Here is a 13,134-nt window from a genome sequence, read left to right on the forward strand (position 1 = left end):
CAGCCTTTTGCCCAGAATGATCTCTGGGAAAACACCTGGCAACGGCAGAAGAAGGAGTTGTTCTCTGCCACTGGCATCCTATCTGTGAACCTGAGTGTGCAGCAGTGGCTCAGCACTTTGTGGGGCTCTGCCAGGTGGCAGTGGGCAATGGCCACACACACCCCAACCCCCGGGCTGGCTTCCTGTGTCACACTTGCTAATGCTCCTGGTGCCAAAGGCAAAATTTTCCTGCCAGGGGCCACGCTCTGCAGTGCTCAGGCTGTCTCTAAGAGTAAGAGCCCTACCCGGGGAACAGATAAACAGAACAATGTTTGAGCCTCTGGTACTCTTTAATGTCATTTGGGGGGAAATATATGTGTCATAACAACATAAAGCAGGCGTATTTCCCTCACTTTCGACCCGCCTAGTGCCAGGGTCCACGTCATTTCGGCATCAAAACAGATCCAGCAAGTGCATGGTGCCTTTGCTCACCCCGGCGCTGCCCGTTTTGCCCCCTTGGTACAAATTTGCCTCTTGCCTTCCAGCTTTCCTTGCCTCTGGCAGCTGACGTCACATCTGTTGTGGTTAACGTCTTCGTTTTCATTGGAAACCCTTGGGAATCGTGCCCTTATCTCCACATACCATGCACATCAGAACTGTTTAATCAACCCTATTAATTCCAGAGCTGGCTGTTGAGCTGGATAAAACCGCCCGCTCTCCCAGCACCGAAGGTTTGTGGCCAAGCTGCACATTGCAGTAGCCTCCACGCGGTTTGCACGTTCCCCTGCTGTCCCCGTGCTCCTGCAGAAAGGCATCAGGACTCTGCACGAAGGCTCAGGTTGGTTTCAGCTGTTTTGTGGACCAGGAGCATCCCTTCAGCTTGAGAACAGCTTTAAAAGGAGTTGAGTCCTTGGTGCTGTTTCCTGCTGTCCTGGGCAGTCGTTGCCACCTCAGGGCACCTGCAGAGCACATCTGCTACAAATTTTGGCCTAAGAAGGTGCCCAGGAGCAGGAAGAAACCTCAGAAAGGAGCCAAGACCAGGGCAAAACTGGTCCTTATGGCTGTGGTGGAGCTGAGGAAAGTGATGTGCCTCTGCCTTGACCCCGCGTGTCTGCCTTAGGGAGGTGTGGTGGGACAGGGCCTATTCATCAGGTCCAAGAAACAAGCACAAGAAGATTAGATATGGGAGGATGGGATATCAGAGGATGGGTTATAGATATCTTCCTGAACAGGTGAAGAAGTGGAGCAGATTCTGCCCCCTTTCTTCGCCCCCAGCAGTGTTTTACCCCATGGCTCGCCCCCAGCAGCTGTGGGGATGCCTTGCATTGGCAGGCACCACGAGGGATGCACCGCGAGGCCCAGGCCCTCGAGACATGCTGCTCCTTGCTCTTCTCGGAAGCGGGTCTTGCAACACGACAGCAGCGCAGGCAAACAAAGAGGCACCCAGCAAAGTGACAAGCGGCAGCTGGAGCATGGGGGGTGCCTCGTGGAGTGACAGGGCACTCGGGCTCCGCGCCACCCCGCTGCTGTTTTGGAAATCTCAACAAACAGAAGAGGCCGGATCAATCTCAGTGCCCTGGCACCAGCCCTCAGCAGTCCTGCTGACTTCAGTGGCAAAGGCAACCTGAGATACCTGTTCCCCCCAATGCACCAGGCTTCATTTGCACCCTGGGCAAGCTAGCCCGAAATAGCTAACGAAAACATCATTAGCAGCCCGCTAATTAGCAGGCCTCAGCTCCTTTGCTGGTGCAAGCTTGCACCTAGGAATTTGTGCTCATTTGTGCCGTGGAGAATAAGGCTGTTTAATTTCTGCGGGAAGCTTTCAAGCAGCTGGAAAAAAAAAGAAAGAAAAAAAAAAGTATGGATGTTTATATTTTGAAACAGGGATTGTTTTTGCCACTGTCAATTATTAATGGCTCTCAGGTCAGGCTGAGGAACAATGCCAGGGATAAGTTACCCTGTAGGCTGCTCAGATGTGCTCTGCCCAATTGTTTCCTTCTCGGCTACAGGATTCACCTCGCGGTGAACTCCTCGACGGCTGGAAAAAAAGGGCTGACGAGGGGCTGAACTCGGTGTGCCCGTTTATTTATGCAGCAACAGCTTTCCTACTTTGTCAGGTGTGTTTAATCAAGAAGGAGCAGGAAATGCGTTATAATTATAAACACATATTAGCGCGCAAGGAAAAGGCTGCCCTCGGAAAGGATCGTGTTGTTTGAGAAATGGTTGCAGTGAGAAAACACAGGCTTAACCTACGAGGCTCTTTGCTAAGATCAAAGCAAAGCTGCCTACCGCCGCAAGCTGCCTGTGCGGTGGGGTCCAGCGTTGAGAGCGCAGCAAGGGAAGGGGAAGAAAGCTAAAAAGCAAATGCTATCATCTCCTTTCTTCTTCTTCTTCTTTTTTTTTTTTTTTTATTATATTTTTTTTCCCTGAAACTTTCCCCCTAGTATAAAAAATGACTCAAACGCTAAATATTTGCTATAAAAAATTAATAGAATTAGTGAAGAATCCAGCTGAGAACACAATAATTAGGGCCCGGTCCAAAGCCCGTGGAGAAATTCATTGTTTTCAGCAGGATCTGGCTCGGGGCCCCGGCGAGCCAAAGCAGAGATGGAGTTAAGGCACAGCACTGGGACAGCCTGCGTCTCCCGCAGTCTTTCCATGTCACCCTGCCCGAACTTGAGCATGTTGCTCAGTGCTGAGGCCAGAGGACGACTGAACCCAAGCTTGCAATCTGGCAAAAAGCAAATATCCTGCTGGGCGGGCGGTAGGTAAGATGCAGAAGGGCTTCGCTGCTCTGCTCAGCACCACCAGGCTGAGGCAGGGCGCTGCGCTTAAGTTAAAAGAAGCAAAACAAAACAAAACAAAAAAATGACAAACTGGAAATTGTCCAGGGGAGAGCAACAGAAATGATCGGAGGTCTACAAACATGACTTATGAGGAAAGATTGAAAGGGCTGGGTTTGTTTAGTCTACAGAACTTGGAAGTGCTAATAAACTTTAAAGATGTAAAAAAGATAAAGGGTAATCAATTGCCCTCTCCCTGGGTGGGGATAGCTGAATGTATAGCAAAGAGGATTTAGGGTAGCTACTATTAAAAGCTAAGAGGTTAATAAAACTCTCCGATATGTTAGGGAGTGAGCAGAGAGTCTGTCACGGGAGATTTTCAACGTGTTAGATATGTACCTGCCACGAGGGGCTGGGAACTCGCTGTCCCAGAGAGCAGCCCGCTTTCAGCCTCTTCACCCTACAGTTTCCATGATCTGGAGACTGTCTTGGGACACCCGGTCATGAGACCTTGGAGGTGCTGAGCCTTCACAGCCCTCCCTGATTTGGAAAAAGGCAACAGCTGCTCAGACCTTCCAAAAGCTGACCCCCAAATCAAATCAAGGGTCCTTTCTGAAGACCTTTTTTATTTTATTAAATACCTGCTTCCACATGGGGCCGTGGTCATATTTGTGGAGCACGTTGCTTCTCTCTCATGGGGGTTTCCCATCTAAGTGGGCTCTCAAATGCTCAAACGTTAGGACAATGAGACCTCTGGAAAAGCATCTGTTGGCTCCAGCGGCTGCCTGCCCTCACCCACATGTTTGCCTCCGTAACGCGCAGCATGGTGCTCTCATTTCAACCCTTTCCACAAAGCCCTTGGTCAGAGTTTGCATCAAAGCCAATCAGCCACAGGACAGAAGGCTCTCAGAAACCACGCTTTTTATTTACTGCCCAGGGAACACAAATTCATTGAGTTATGGGCGTGAGGAGAGGAGCCTGTGAAGGGAAGGAGCAGGGTTCACAGCTGGAGCAGAGCCCTTTGCAGCACAGGGGACGTGGGGGTGACAGGAGGCTCCCCGAGGGCTGGGGGAATGATGCTGTGCTCATCGCTGCTGCGACTTTGCCTCCTTTTTGCACTCCCTGCCCAGCTTCAGCTGTGCAAGGCACTGTTTGGCCCCTGCATGTACACCAAGAAAATTGGTGGTTATATGATACGGGAATTAAACAAAACCGCTCTGCTTCCAAGTGAAAGCCAATGGCTGTGGCAATGGTTTGCAAACACGGGGTTATGACCCCAAAACGGCTTTTTTTTTTCTTGGTTCTGGGTACAGTCACGAGCCTGGCAGGGATCTGTGTCAGCTAAAATGCGTGGCAGCGACTGGCGTCTCCCGGAGCCTTGGAGCTGAGTGGGGTCACAACAGGAAGGGCTTTGGGAAGGCGGTACCGAGGGGTTAGGAATAAACATCTCCCCTGGGCAGGCTTTCCATAATTGGCCATGACAAGGCTTCTTTCTCCAGGGAGCTGGAGCTGGCCTGTGAGGAAGCAGAATGAATCATTGCTCTGGTCCAATTTGGCAAGTGCTGTGATTTAGCCCTGCTTTGCACGGGAGGAGATGATGATACAGGCTGAAAGGCAGGAGAAGCCTAGCCAAAGACTTCCGAGCTGGGGGATGAGTTTGGGTTCCCACTCATTTTTTGCAGGTTTACTCAGATCCTTAGAAGGAAACCCTGGCAAAAACTGCTGGTACAAAAACAATTCCCTCTATCAACAATGCAGAGGGAACAATGGGGACTCCTCAACACAAAGCTCGCACAAACAATTATAACCATTTTATTTTGCATTGTTAAAACAGCAGTGGATATCCAAGTCCTCCTTCCAGCCCCCTGCTTCGTTAACTATTTCTGTTAACCTCCTGCTCCCAGACACAGATTTACAGGAGGCGATCACAGTGGTTGGAGTTGGTGTCCTGCAAGGTGGTGATGACCGCATACATGGTCGTGCAGCCTTCCGCAACGAGGAAGGTATTGTGGTTTCCTCGAGCCACCTTATGCCCTCAAAAAAGTCCTACCTTCTTCCAAGCACAAGGCAAACAGGGTGCAGTTTATGCCATTCCTTTCTGGATGTTGGTCACCAATGTGATCTTAAAAGCTCCTTGCTATTTCAGCAGTCTTACCAAGCCTGCTAACCTGATGGTAGTTCACAGCCTGTTCAGTATCTGATGATTAATCCCCTCCCACTGAAAATATGCAGTTAGTGGCAGAACCCCACAAAAATACTGGTGGAGCCAGAGCTGCTTTGCCAAGTGGCAAACTTAGATTTGCTCTTCTTGGAAAGCCGGTTTCCTGTCACTGGCGTTTTCTCATCACTGCCTTCCAGTGGTTTGGAGAGAGGAGAAAGGGAAAAAAAAAGAGCTCCTCCCAAATACCGCTGCTCTTTTACATCCCCTCCCTCCATGTGCTCCCTCTGCTATTCCAGATTTCAGGAATGACATCACCTGAAGAGCTTCCTAACCAACCCCACATGCAAAGGGAGAAACAAGCTTCCAGGAAAACAAGAGCCCTCCAAAAAGAAGACACAGACAATCTTTATTTCCATTATCCCTTCTCCTGCTCCTTTGGAGTGCAGGCAAACGAAACACAACTCTTCACTGCACCATGAAACAGAGGTAGCTCAAGAAAATCAAATGTGCATCTTGTAATATGAGCATTCAGACCAAAGCATCAGCCTTTTTCTAATTTCTAATTTGATGTCATTAAAATTCTATGTCTTACGAGATGATTGCTGTAGCTAATGCAGATAGATGCTACTGGGCTAGCTACACAACCAGGGGTTGGGGCTTCCTATTCCAAATGCTCCTGCCACTGGAAATTGAAAGCTTGGTCAGCACTGAGCAGCAAAGGGCCATGCTATGCAGCTGAGTAGTTCTGCTTCTTCACATGCTAACATAAATGCAGGTTACCCAGATCTCACGTTCTCTGGAGGTGTCAGCACTCCTATTCACCTTTCATTTCAAAGTCTTCACAAGACCAAATCCTGCTCTGGGTTCTTACCCAGTATTTTTTTTTTTGTTTTCTGCTGAGCTGCTGGGTAAGGCCTCGGGGCTGGACTTCAGCAGCACCACACGCGATACTGGTCAGATGGCTATGGTACAAACACAAAGCTCGTGACCTTTGTGGCAGAGTATTTGGGGAATGACCAGCCCCACTGGTACCTTCAGGAACAGGAGTCTGTGGGACTCCATAAGGATTCCCCATGTGCTCTGTGCAGAGCAAGGTGGGTCCTTTCTGGGAAGGAAAACACCAGGAATGTCCTGGGATGCACCAAAAGTCATTTAGAGAAGGTTAGAACAGGGGACGCACTGGAGTGTAAGGCACCCATGGTCAAAGAGTTTGTGTGGCAGTTTTCCCTTTGTTGTCCATGTGTCTGTCTCTGGGTCATAGCAGTCCAAGGAATCTGAGTCTTCGATGATGTTGTCCACAGTGAGACACCGTCCTCCCGTGACATACAGCTTGTTCTTGATGACAGTGGCCCCGTGATGCATTCGTCTGTCCTTCATGTCTGCACATTTAACGAACTTGTTGCCTTTTGTATCGTAAGCAATTATTCTCCGGGTGTACCCTAAATACAAAACCAGAGGTGGAAGAGACAGATGGGAATTAGGGTTTCTGTTTCAGTTTATACTGGTACATAATTTGGTAGAATTAAGCTATCTAACTGGGAAGTGATGATGTGTCACAAGACTGCCTGCCTGTCTTCCCTTCTTGTTTGTCCTCACCCTGTCTCCTATCACCTTGGCAGCTAAGACTTGATGAGCACAACAAAACCTATCAGATCAGGCCTCTCAAATACAGCTGGAGCTTGCAGTTTTGCGCGTGCACCTTCAGAAGTCACAGAGTAATTGTTTTTACCCAAAAGGCTCCTAGAGCCTCATTCAGAAATACAGAAAACAGTGATGTGGGAAGCCAGAAAGGACAGAGGGAGTGACAATGCCTGGTTGGGTTGGAGTTAGCTCTGTACCCCATGGAGCTGGGTACTTGACAGCGCAGTCCCACCACTGCTCGCTCCACTCCCTTACCTTCTGTGCCACTTCTGTGCTGGTCACCATGCCAGCGGCACAATGGATAGGGTGGTTTAACCTCACATTGCTGAGAGGGTCCACTGTTATCCAGAAGTAGCTTGTCTATGTACCCATGTAGATAATCAGGACTGCCCATGGCAAGCAAACTGCTTTGGGCCTTGCTGTGCAGGCCTTGAAGCCACTTCCCCTAACCTGAAACCATCACTTGGGTCAGTAGAGGCCCTTCAGATAAAAGTATTTGAAGATAAAAGACTTGAAAATACTGTATTTTGGGCACTTTGGTCTGAGATCAGGGTCATCTGTCACACAGGATGGTCTGGGACCTTTTGACCCATCTCTCCCTTGCTCTCATCGCACAGGGTAGCAGCGGCCTCGTGCAGGGGGAACATACTGCATCGAGGCCCTGTGTGATTTGGGTTCACTCCTCTGCTCTGCTAAAGCTTCCCTATGCCTCATTCTCCCTTAAATAATCTAACACGTGCTTCCTCTTGCCAGCCTGCAGTCAGGGAAGCTGCATGAAGGACTATGGAGTGCCAAAGTACCAAGATCTGATCTCTCCAAGTGCCATGGGCAGAGGCTGATCTCTGAGTTGAATAAGACACTGAGAAGTTTCTCCTTTCCAGATGTTTCATGCCCCTTTTGGGCCATTTCACCATCACCCTCAGGAGGAGCCCTATAGCCCCCTCCACCCCAACAAGCCATCCTTGGCCTCGTGGTAGCCGTAACCTCCACCCTTCCAAGAAGAGCTGTCAGGGAGGGCCAGGCTGTGAGTCAGCAGGGGAGGAGCAGGGCCCCCATGGCTTTTTGTTTCTTCCTTTCTCTGCAGAAAGTTTTCCCCAGTTTCCTCCTCCCAGTTTTCCCCACTGAGATTTTGCTACCCAGAGTGAGCAGGTGTTCTGTGGAGAGCTTTTCCCCACTGCCACAGCCTTGAGATCCCTTGAGAGGTGCATATTTCTTTTCTCTTTCCCAAGCTTTACAAGCTGTTACAGGCAGCACAGCCCTCACATGATGTTCACCCCCGCAGCGTGATAGCCATGCTTGGCATCAACACTTCTCACTGCCAGCATGGCTGGCTGCAGCTCTGACCATCCCTGGCCAGAGCAGGGGGCATCCTAAAGAGGAAGGGAGTGAAATGTTGCAGGATCTGGGCATGGTCAGGCAGCAGGGAGGGTGAAACAGTGCCCTTACCTCCTACTATGATAATCTGGTCTCCAATCGCAGCAGCTGGTGCACAGACATTCTTCACCACTCTGGTCTCCATCCGAAACCATGTATTCCTTGAGACATGGTAAACCTGACAAATAAATAAAGATACACACAGCTGTTTATGTTGTTTTTTTGACTGGCAATTGTAATTACAGAGGAACTTATGGTTTTTATTGTGTCTTAATGAATACAATCCACTGGCTCAAACTGCTGGAAATTTGAGAATTTACCCACTCTTTTTTTTTTTTTTTTCTTTTCTTTTCTTTTTTTTTTTTTCTTTTCTTTTTTTTTTTTTCTTTTCTTTTTTTTTTTTTTTTTTCTAGTACATCCCCTTGGAAAGCATTCTGGTTCTCCAGGCTTGTCTGCTCAGGGGATGCTAGCAAACACACACAGGCAGAGAGTTTCTGCCAGAAGCAAGCTTCTTCTGGCCATTAAATTGCTGTAACTCCTGGCTAACACTCTCCCAAAATGCAGGTCACTTCGTTTCATTTTCCAGTTACTCTGTGTAGTCCTGCCTTAGCCTTCCCCATTTCCTGGGCAAACCAACCACAACGTCACCCAGCTCTGCTGGTGGCCCCCGTGTTTGCTCTGCAGCTGTATTTGTGTTGGTGGCTGGTATGTGATCAGATTAGCAAAGAGACTTGCTGATAGGACTTAGAAGGATATCAAAGTCATCAATTTACGTGAGAAAAAGAGCTGCTGCCAGATGACAATCACTCAGTCATCTGTACGTGGGTGACACCAACTTCTGTGTCATGCCATATAGAGATGAATATAGCAAATATCTCCAGGACATCTCCCCATGTTGAAAAACACATTTCCTTTCCCCTGATAATTAAGTAGGATTATCATCGTAAATAAGTATTGCTCGTGTGCTGGTTGCCATCTTGGCTGCTAATGATGCTTCTTAGTTAAACTACCTAAACCACTGAAAAACACTCAAGGAGAAAGTAACATTGCATCACTAAAGCTTCAGATCAGATAAGGAAGGATTTCATGTCTTTTTTCCTCCTAATATACTTTAACCACTGAAAGCAGGCAGAGATCCAGCAACATGTGGCAGGACCCACACTTTTAACACAACTGTTTATGTGAAATAACTGTCAGTTTAAGCTCTGGCCCTTTGATGAGTGAGAGGCTAATTGCTCTAATGATCTCAAACTGGCATCTTTGCTGTCACTGTGAGGGAGCAGGTGCGCAGCTGAGACCCCAGCTCAGCTGCAGGCTGGCCAAACAGCAAGCACTGATTTTGGTGAGATGATTACAAGCATGGAGATAGGCACAGAGGTCAGTTGTAGCCTGCCGTAGCATCACCCACGGGAACTCCCAGGACCTCTGTGGGAAGCAACTCACCTGCACAGAGCTGGCACCTGAGGAAGGGTCTCAGGGCTTGTGCCTGAGAAACATTCAAGGGGAGAATGAAAGAATTGCAACTCTTCTCACAGACAAGACTTCCCTGAAGCAGTGTGTCAACTCATCTTGCCTGTTGCTGCAACTCACAATAAAGTTTTTTGGGGGTGTAATTCCCTCATCAAGGTGATGAACCACTAAATACTTTAGATAAAACTGCCTCTGACAAGCAAGACTGACTGTTACCTGGATAAGCCGAACGGGGTTTTGCATAATGTCTTCTCCCCCAAAGAGGTAGACCCTCTGGTCTTTAGCAGCAACAGCAGGGTGAAGAACAGCAACAGGCATGTTTGCCATGCTCTCGCAGGTGTTGTAGATGCTGTCGTATCTTTCCACGGAATTCAGGATTTCTTGGTTTTCACCAATTCCGCCAAATGATAAAATATAATTTTTATATGCCAAGCTTCTGTGGGAGTAACGTGGAACTAACATGGGCTCAACCAACCTCCACTGATTGAGTTTGAGGGAGTAAATGTAAATATTATCGCTGACCGGGCTTTTCTTATTGCTAACAGGCATCCCTCCAAGCACATAAATATTGCTGTGTAAGCTCACTGCAGAGGGTTTGTAGAGGCGCACGGGAAGTTTGGCCAGGCTTAGCCATTGGTTGGTCTTGTCATCGTAGAGCAGGACATCCCTCGTGGTCTGCTTGTTGTCCTTCCTGCCACCAATGATGATGAGGAACTCTTGGTTGGAGTACCTGCGAGGAACATGCACCATGGGCTTGATGTCAGGTGCGTTGGTGCTGTACAAGGAAAACATCTGTCTCCAGGCTGATTCGAGAATGCTCCTGCAAGTGGGTGAAGACTGAACAAGGGAGTCATTGGCGATGAAATGGAAGAGGAAAGTTGGGTGGACGTACTGAAGCCGGACCTTCTTGAACAACTCTTGGATGTAGCCTTGTCTTGCCTGGAGGTCATGCCGGATCCACACCATCAGTGTCTCAAAGACCTGCTCCTCCTCCCCGCAGAGGTCATCGTCCCCGAGGTAATCAAGGAGCTCCAAAGGACAGAGGTCCTTCAGGTCCTCGGAAGAGGCCACCTCAGGAAAGCATTTCAAAGCCATAGCCTTGGCTTTCTTATTCAGGCTCTGGCAGTTCAAGATTTTTGACAGTCTGACCATGCTCAGACAGTTGTCAGGAGTCAGCTTGTCTTGGAGGTAGGCAGAGCAGGCCTCAAACAGCTTGGCGTACTGCAGCATGGACGCCGTCTCCAAGAGGCACAAGACATTCTCGGCGGATATGAGAATCTCCCCGGTGTAAACGTAAAGGATAATCTGGTCCAAAATCTCAGCATCAATGCCCTTCAGGATGACTTTAGCCTGGTGACTCTCTTTGAAGTTGTTACAGAACATTGCCTTGAAGTAAGGGCTGCTGGAAGCCAGCACATTTCGGTGGCAGGGGACTTCAAAACCCCCAGAGCAGAGAGTAACATCAGTCAGCATCCCACTCTGCCGCAGAGCATTCAGCTGCCTCAGCAGTTCAGAAGAGAAGTCCTGGTCTTTGAAGAGGAGCTCCTCAGCAGATCCCTCCTCCATAGCAAAGTAAGAGAGAGATGACTTCTGGACTTGGCAGAAAAAACAAATTCTTAGCAGCTTTTATTGAAATATCCAGCTCCAAGGGAACAAATCAGGACTTTGATGTTGCTTGAAATATTCGTTTGCTGTTATGCATAAAAATGGAACATGGGTTAGGCACAGTGGGAAAATAATAAAGAGGCTATAAGGTCACAAAGACCCTTTAAAATTTTTATAAATTTGTCAGATAGGTTGCAACTATGGGGTCAGCATCGCCTGCATCCCTGGCAAGAAGCAAAAGCACTGAAGTTATCTTGCTGATTTGAGATGAAAGCTGAACTGCTGAAGCAACTGGGTTGTTCATTTTAATCACATTGAATAAATGTGCTTAGACATTTATTCACTGTTTTAAAGTATTAGCAGTTTAGTAACTTGCGCCTCTTTTGCCTAGAGTTAGTCATTCCTAAAGAATGTAAATCTGGCAGAGCTGAACTCTGCAGCAGGGCAAACTAAACCCTAGAGACTGGGAATCTGCATTAAAACAGTTATTTGTTAACTCTGCTTAGCTGTGTTGATTTTTTTTTTTTTCATGTTAATCAGACACACAATGACTAAATTAACTGCCAGGCAGAACAATCTGATGAGTATTTCATGACTAACTGCTCAATCTGCAGTGAAATCGTATGGTAGAAACGTTTACCTTCTGTTGTCCTTCCCTGCATGCACTTACTCTCTGTCGCTTATTCTCTGCTGAGATTTTCCATAGCTAGAGCCTGGGTAAAAACTATAAACCCACAGGACGTTTCTTTCAGTAGGTAAGTGATTCATAGAGGGTGATTTCTGGACGTGTTTATTCTGAAGTCACTTTTGCCGCTTTCGGGAGCTTTGTGCAGGAGCGCAAGGCGGTGGGGCATTGTATACATTCCAGGGCTAAGAATAGGCACATATGGGCTTCTCACTGTTATCACATGTGACGCCGCCGTTGCCTTTTGCAATGACCTGGCCGGTACTGAGCATGCCCAAGTGGTGTTTTTCTGGCAAATGTTTACATATAATAAATAGACACGGAGAGGAAAGTTCACTTATAAAAGTCCTGGCTGTCCGTTTGGAAACAGCAACAGGACCCTGTCCTAAAGTGCCTGGGAACTCGAGAAGCCTGTAAACAGTCTGCAATGCCTTGCGCTAGGTGATGCACTGTCACGTATTTTCGTGCAGAAAGAAGGGCCTCCAGGGATCCTGCTGTGGTGGATCGTGTCTCCACCTTATGGACAGGCCTGGGGAGCACCTGCCCGTTGTGGTCTGCGCTGGTGGACAGGTGGGAGATGGTGCACAGGGACTCCATGCCCAGGGCAGTTTGTTGAAGTGAGGGCAGCAAGCTAGAAAATCACCTGAGGCATCCAGTCCCAGGGTGGCACATGGCTCCCCATTGCAGATACCTCATTTGGGTCTTTAAGCACAGACATCTGCAAGTGAACAAGGTGTCTGAGCTCCCCTTGCAGCTCCTGAGGCCTGGTCAATACAGCTACGGAGTTATCCAGGTGACCAACAAGCACCACCTGTGTTTGGGTGGGTGAATCGTCCTCCAGGCACCTCTGACTAAATCTCCACAGGCTGTAAGCACTCACCTGCCTTGGTCATGTGTAGGTGTCTGTGTGACACTCCCATGCAGGTGTCTGTGATGATGAGCCTAAATCCATTCCTACGGATCAGTTGAGCCCCTTGTGCAACCAGAGGACCCTCTGCATCCCCGACTGGCCCCACAGAAGGGCCAGGATCTCCAGCAGGTCCTGTGTGATGTGTCCCAGCTCCCTGCCGATATTCTGGGCATTTCAGGAAAAATAGCATGGGATGCCCCATGGGTGACTGACCCGGACCCCTTGTCAGCGCTGCAGTTCCTGCCTTTGTTTTGGGACGGGACTGGCTGTAAAACACCACTCCTAAACGCCGCAGTTAGAGGGAAATAGGAGGTTAAAGCACAACTCCTTCTCATGTTCTCAAAGCCAAGGCTCACTGGTGAGTCATGTCTGCATCTGGTCACCGCGAGGCAGATGAAGGAAAATCGCTGGGAGCCGCTGTGCCCTCGTGTCAACCCCCGCGTGGTGTTCGCCTCCGCAGCCCTCCGTGGGCTCCTGCCTCCACACTGCATCCCGTGGGGATGGGGACGGCCCTGTCCTCTCAAAA

The 13,134-nt window shown here is 48.8% G+C and overlaps 1 protein-coding gene across 2 annotated transcripts; it reads right to left on the reverse strand.

Moving 5' to 3' along the window:
* Positions 1-5,310: 5,310 nt before the first annotated feature.
* KLHL38 (kelch like family member 38) lies at positions 5,311-12,365 on the reverse strand. Of its 2 annotated transcripts, XM_084509708.1 has the most exons (4): positions 11,654-12,365; positions 9,625-11,099; positions 8,011-8,116; positions 5,311-6,362 (listed from the first exon to the last, which is right to left on the reverse strand). In XM_084509708.1, the coding sequence occupies exons 2-4, from the start codon at positions 10,972-10,974 to the stop codon at positions 6,076-6,078; spliced, it is 1,743 nt and encodes a 580-aa protein (XP_084365834.1). In that variant the 5' UTR covers positions 10,975-11,099; positions 11,654-12,365; the 3' UTR covers positions 5,311-6,075. The 2 variants fall into 2 exon arrangements, with proteins under 2 accessions (XP_084365834.1, XP_084365835.1); XM_084509709.1 differs by lacking the exon at positions 11,654-12,365 and having other exon boundaries at positions 9,625-11,508.
* Between the last annotated feature and the right edge of the window lie 769 nt (positions 12,366-13,134).

This window comes from Aythya ferina (assembly GCF_964211825.1).
Source record: "Aythya ferina genome assembly, chromosome: 2".
Taxonomy (NCBI): Eukaryota; Metazoa; Chordata; class Aves; order Anseriformes; family Anatidae; genus Aythya; species Aythya ferina.

Excerpts from the sequence above, each read along its gene's own strand:
- KLHL38 (XM_084509708.1), bottom strand. The coding sequence starts at position 10,974 with ATGGAGGAGGGATCTGCTGAGGAGCTCCTCTTCAAAGACCAGGACTTC. Across the intron at positions 8,117-9,624 it reads ACCCCGTTCGGCTTATCCAG|GTTTACCATGTCTCAAGGAA; the intron begins GTAACAGTCAGT and ends TTTATTTGTCAG. Across the intron at positions 6,363-8,010 it reads CCAGATTATCATAGTAGGAG|GGTACACCCGGAGAATAATT; the intron begins GTAAGGGCACTG and ends TTTTGTATTTAG.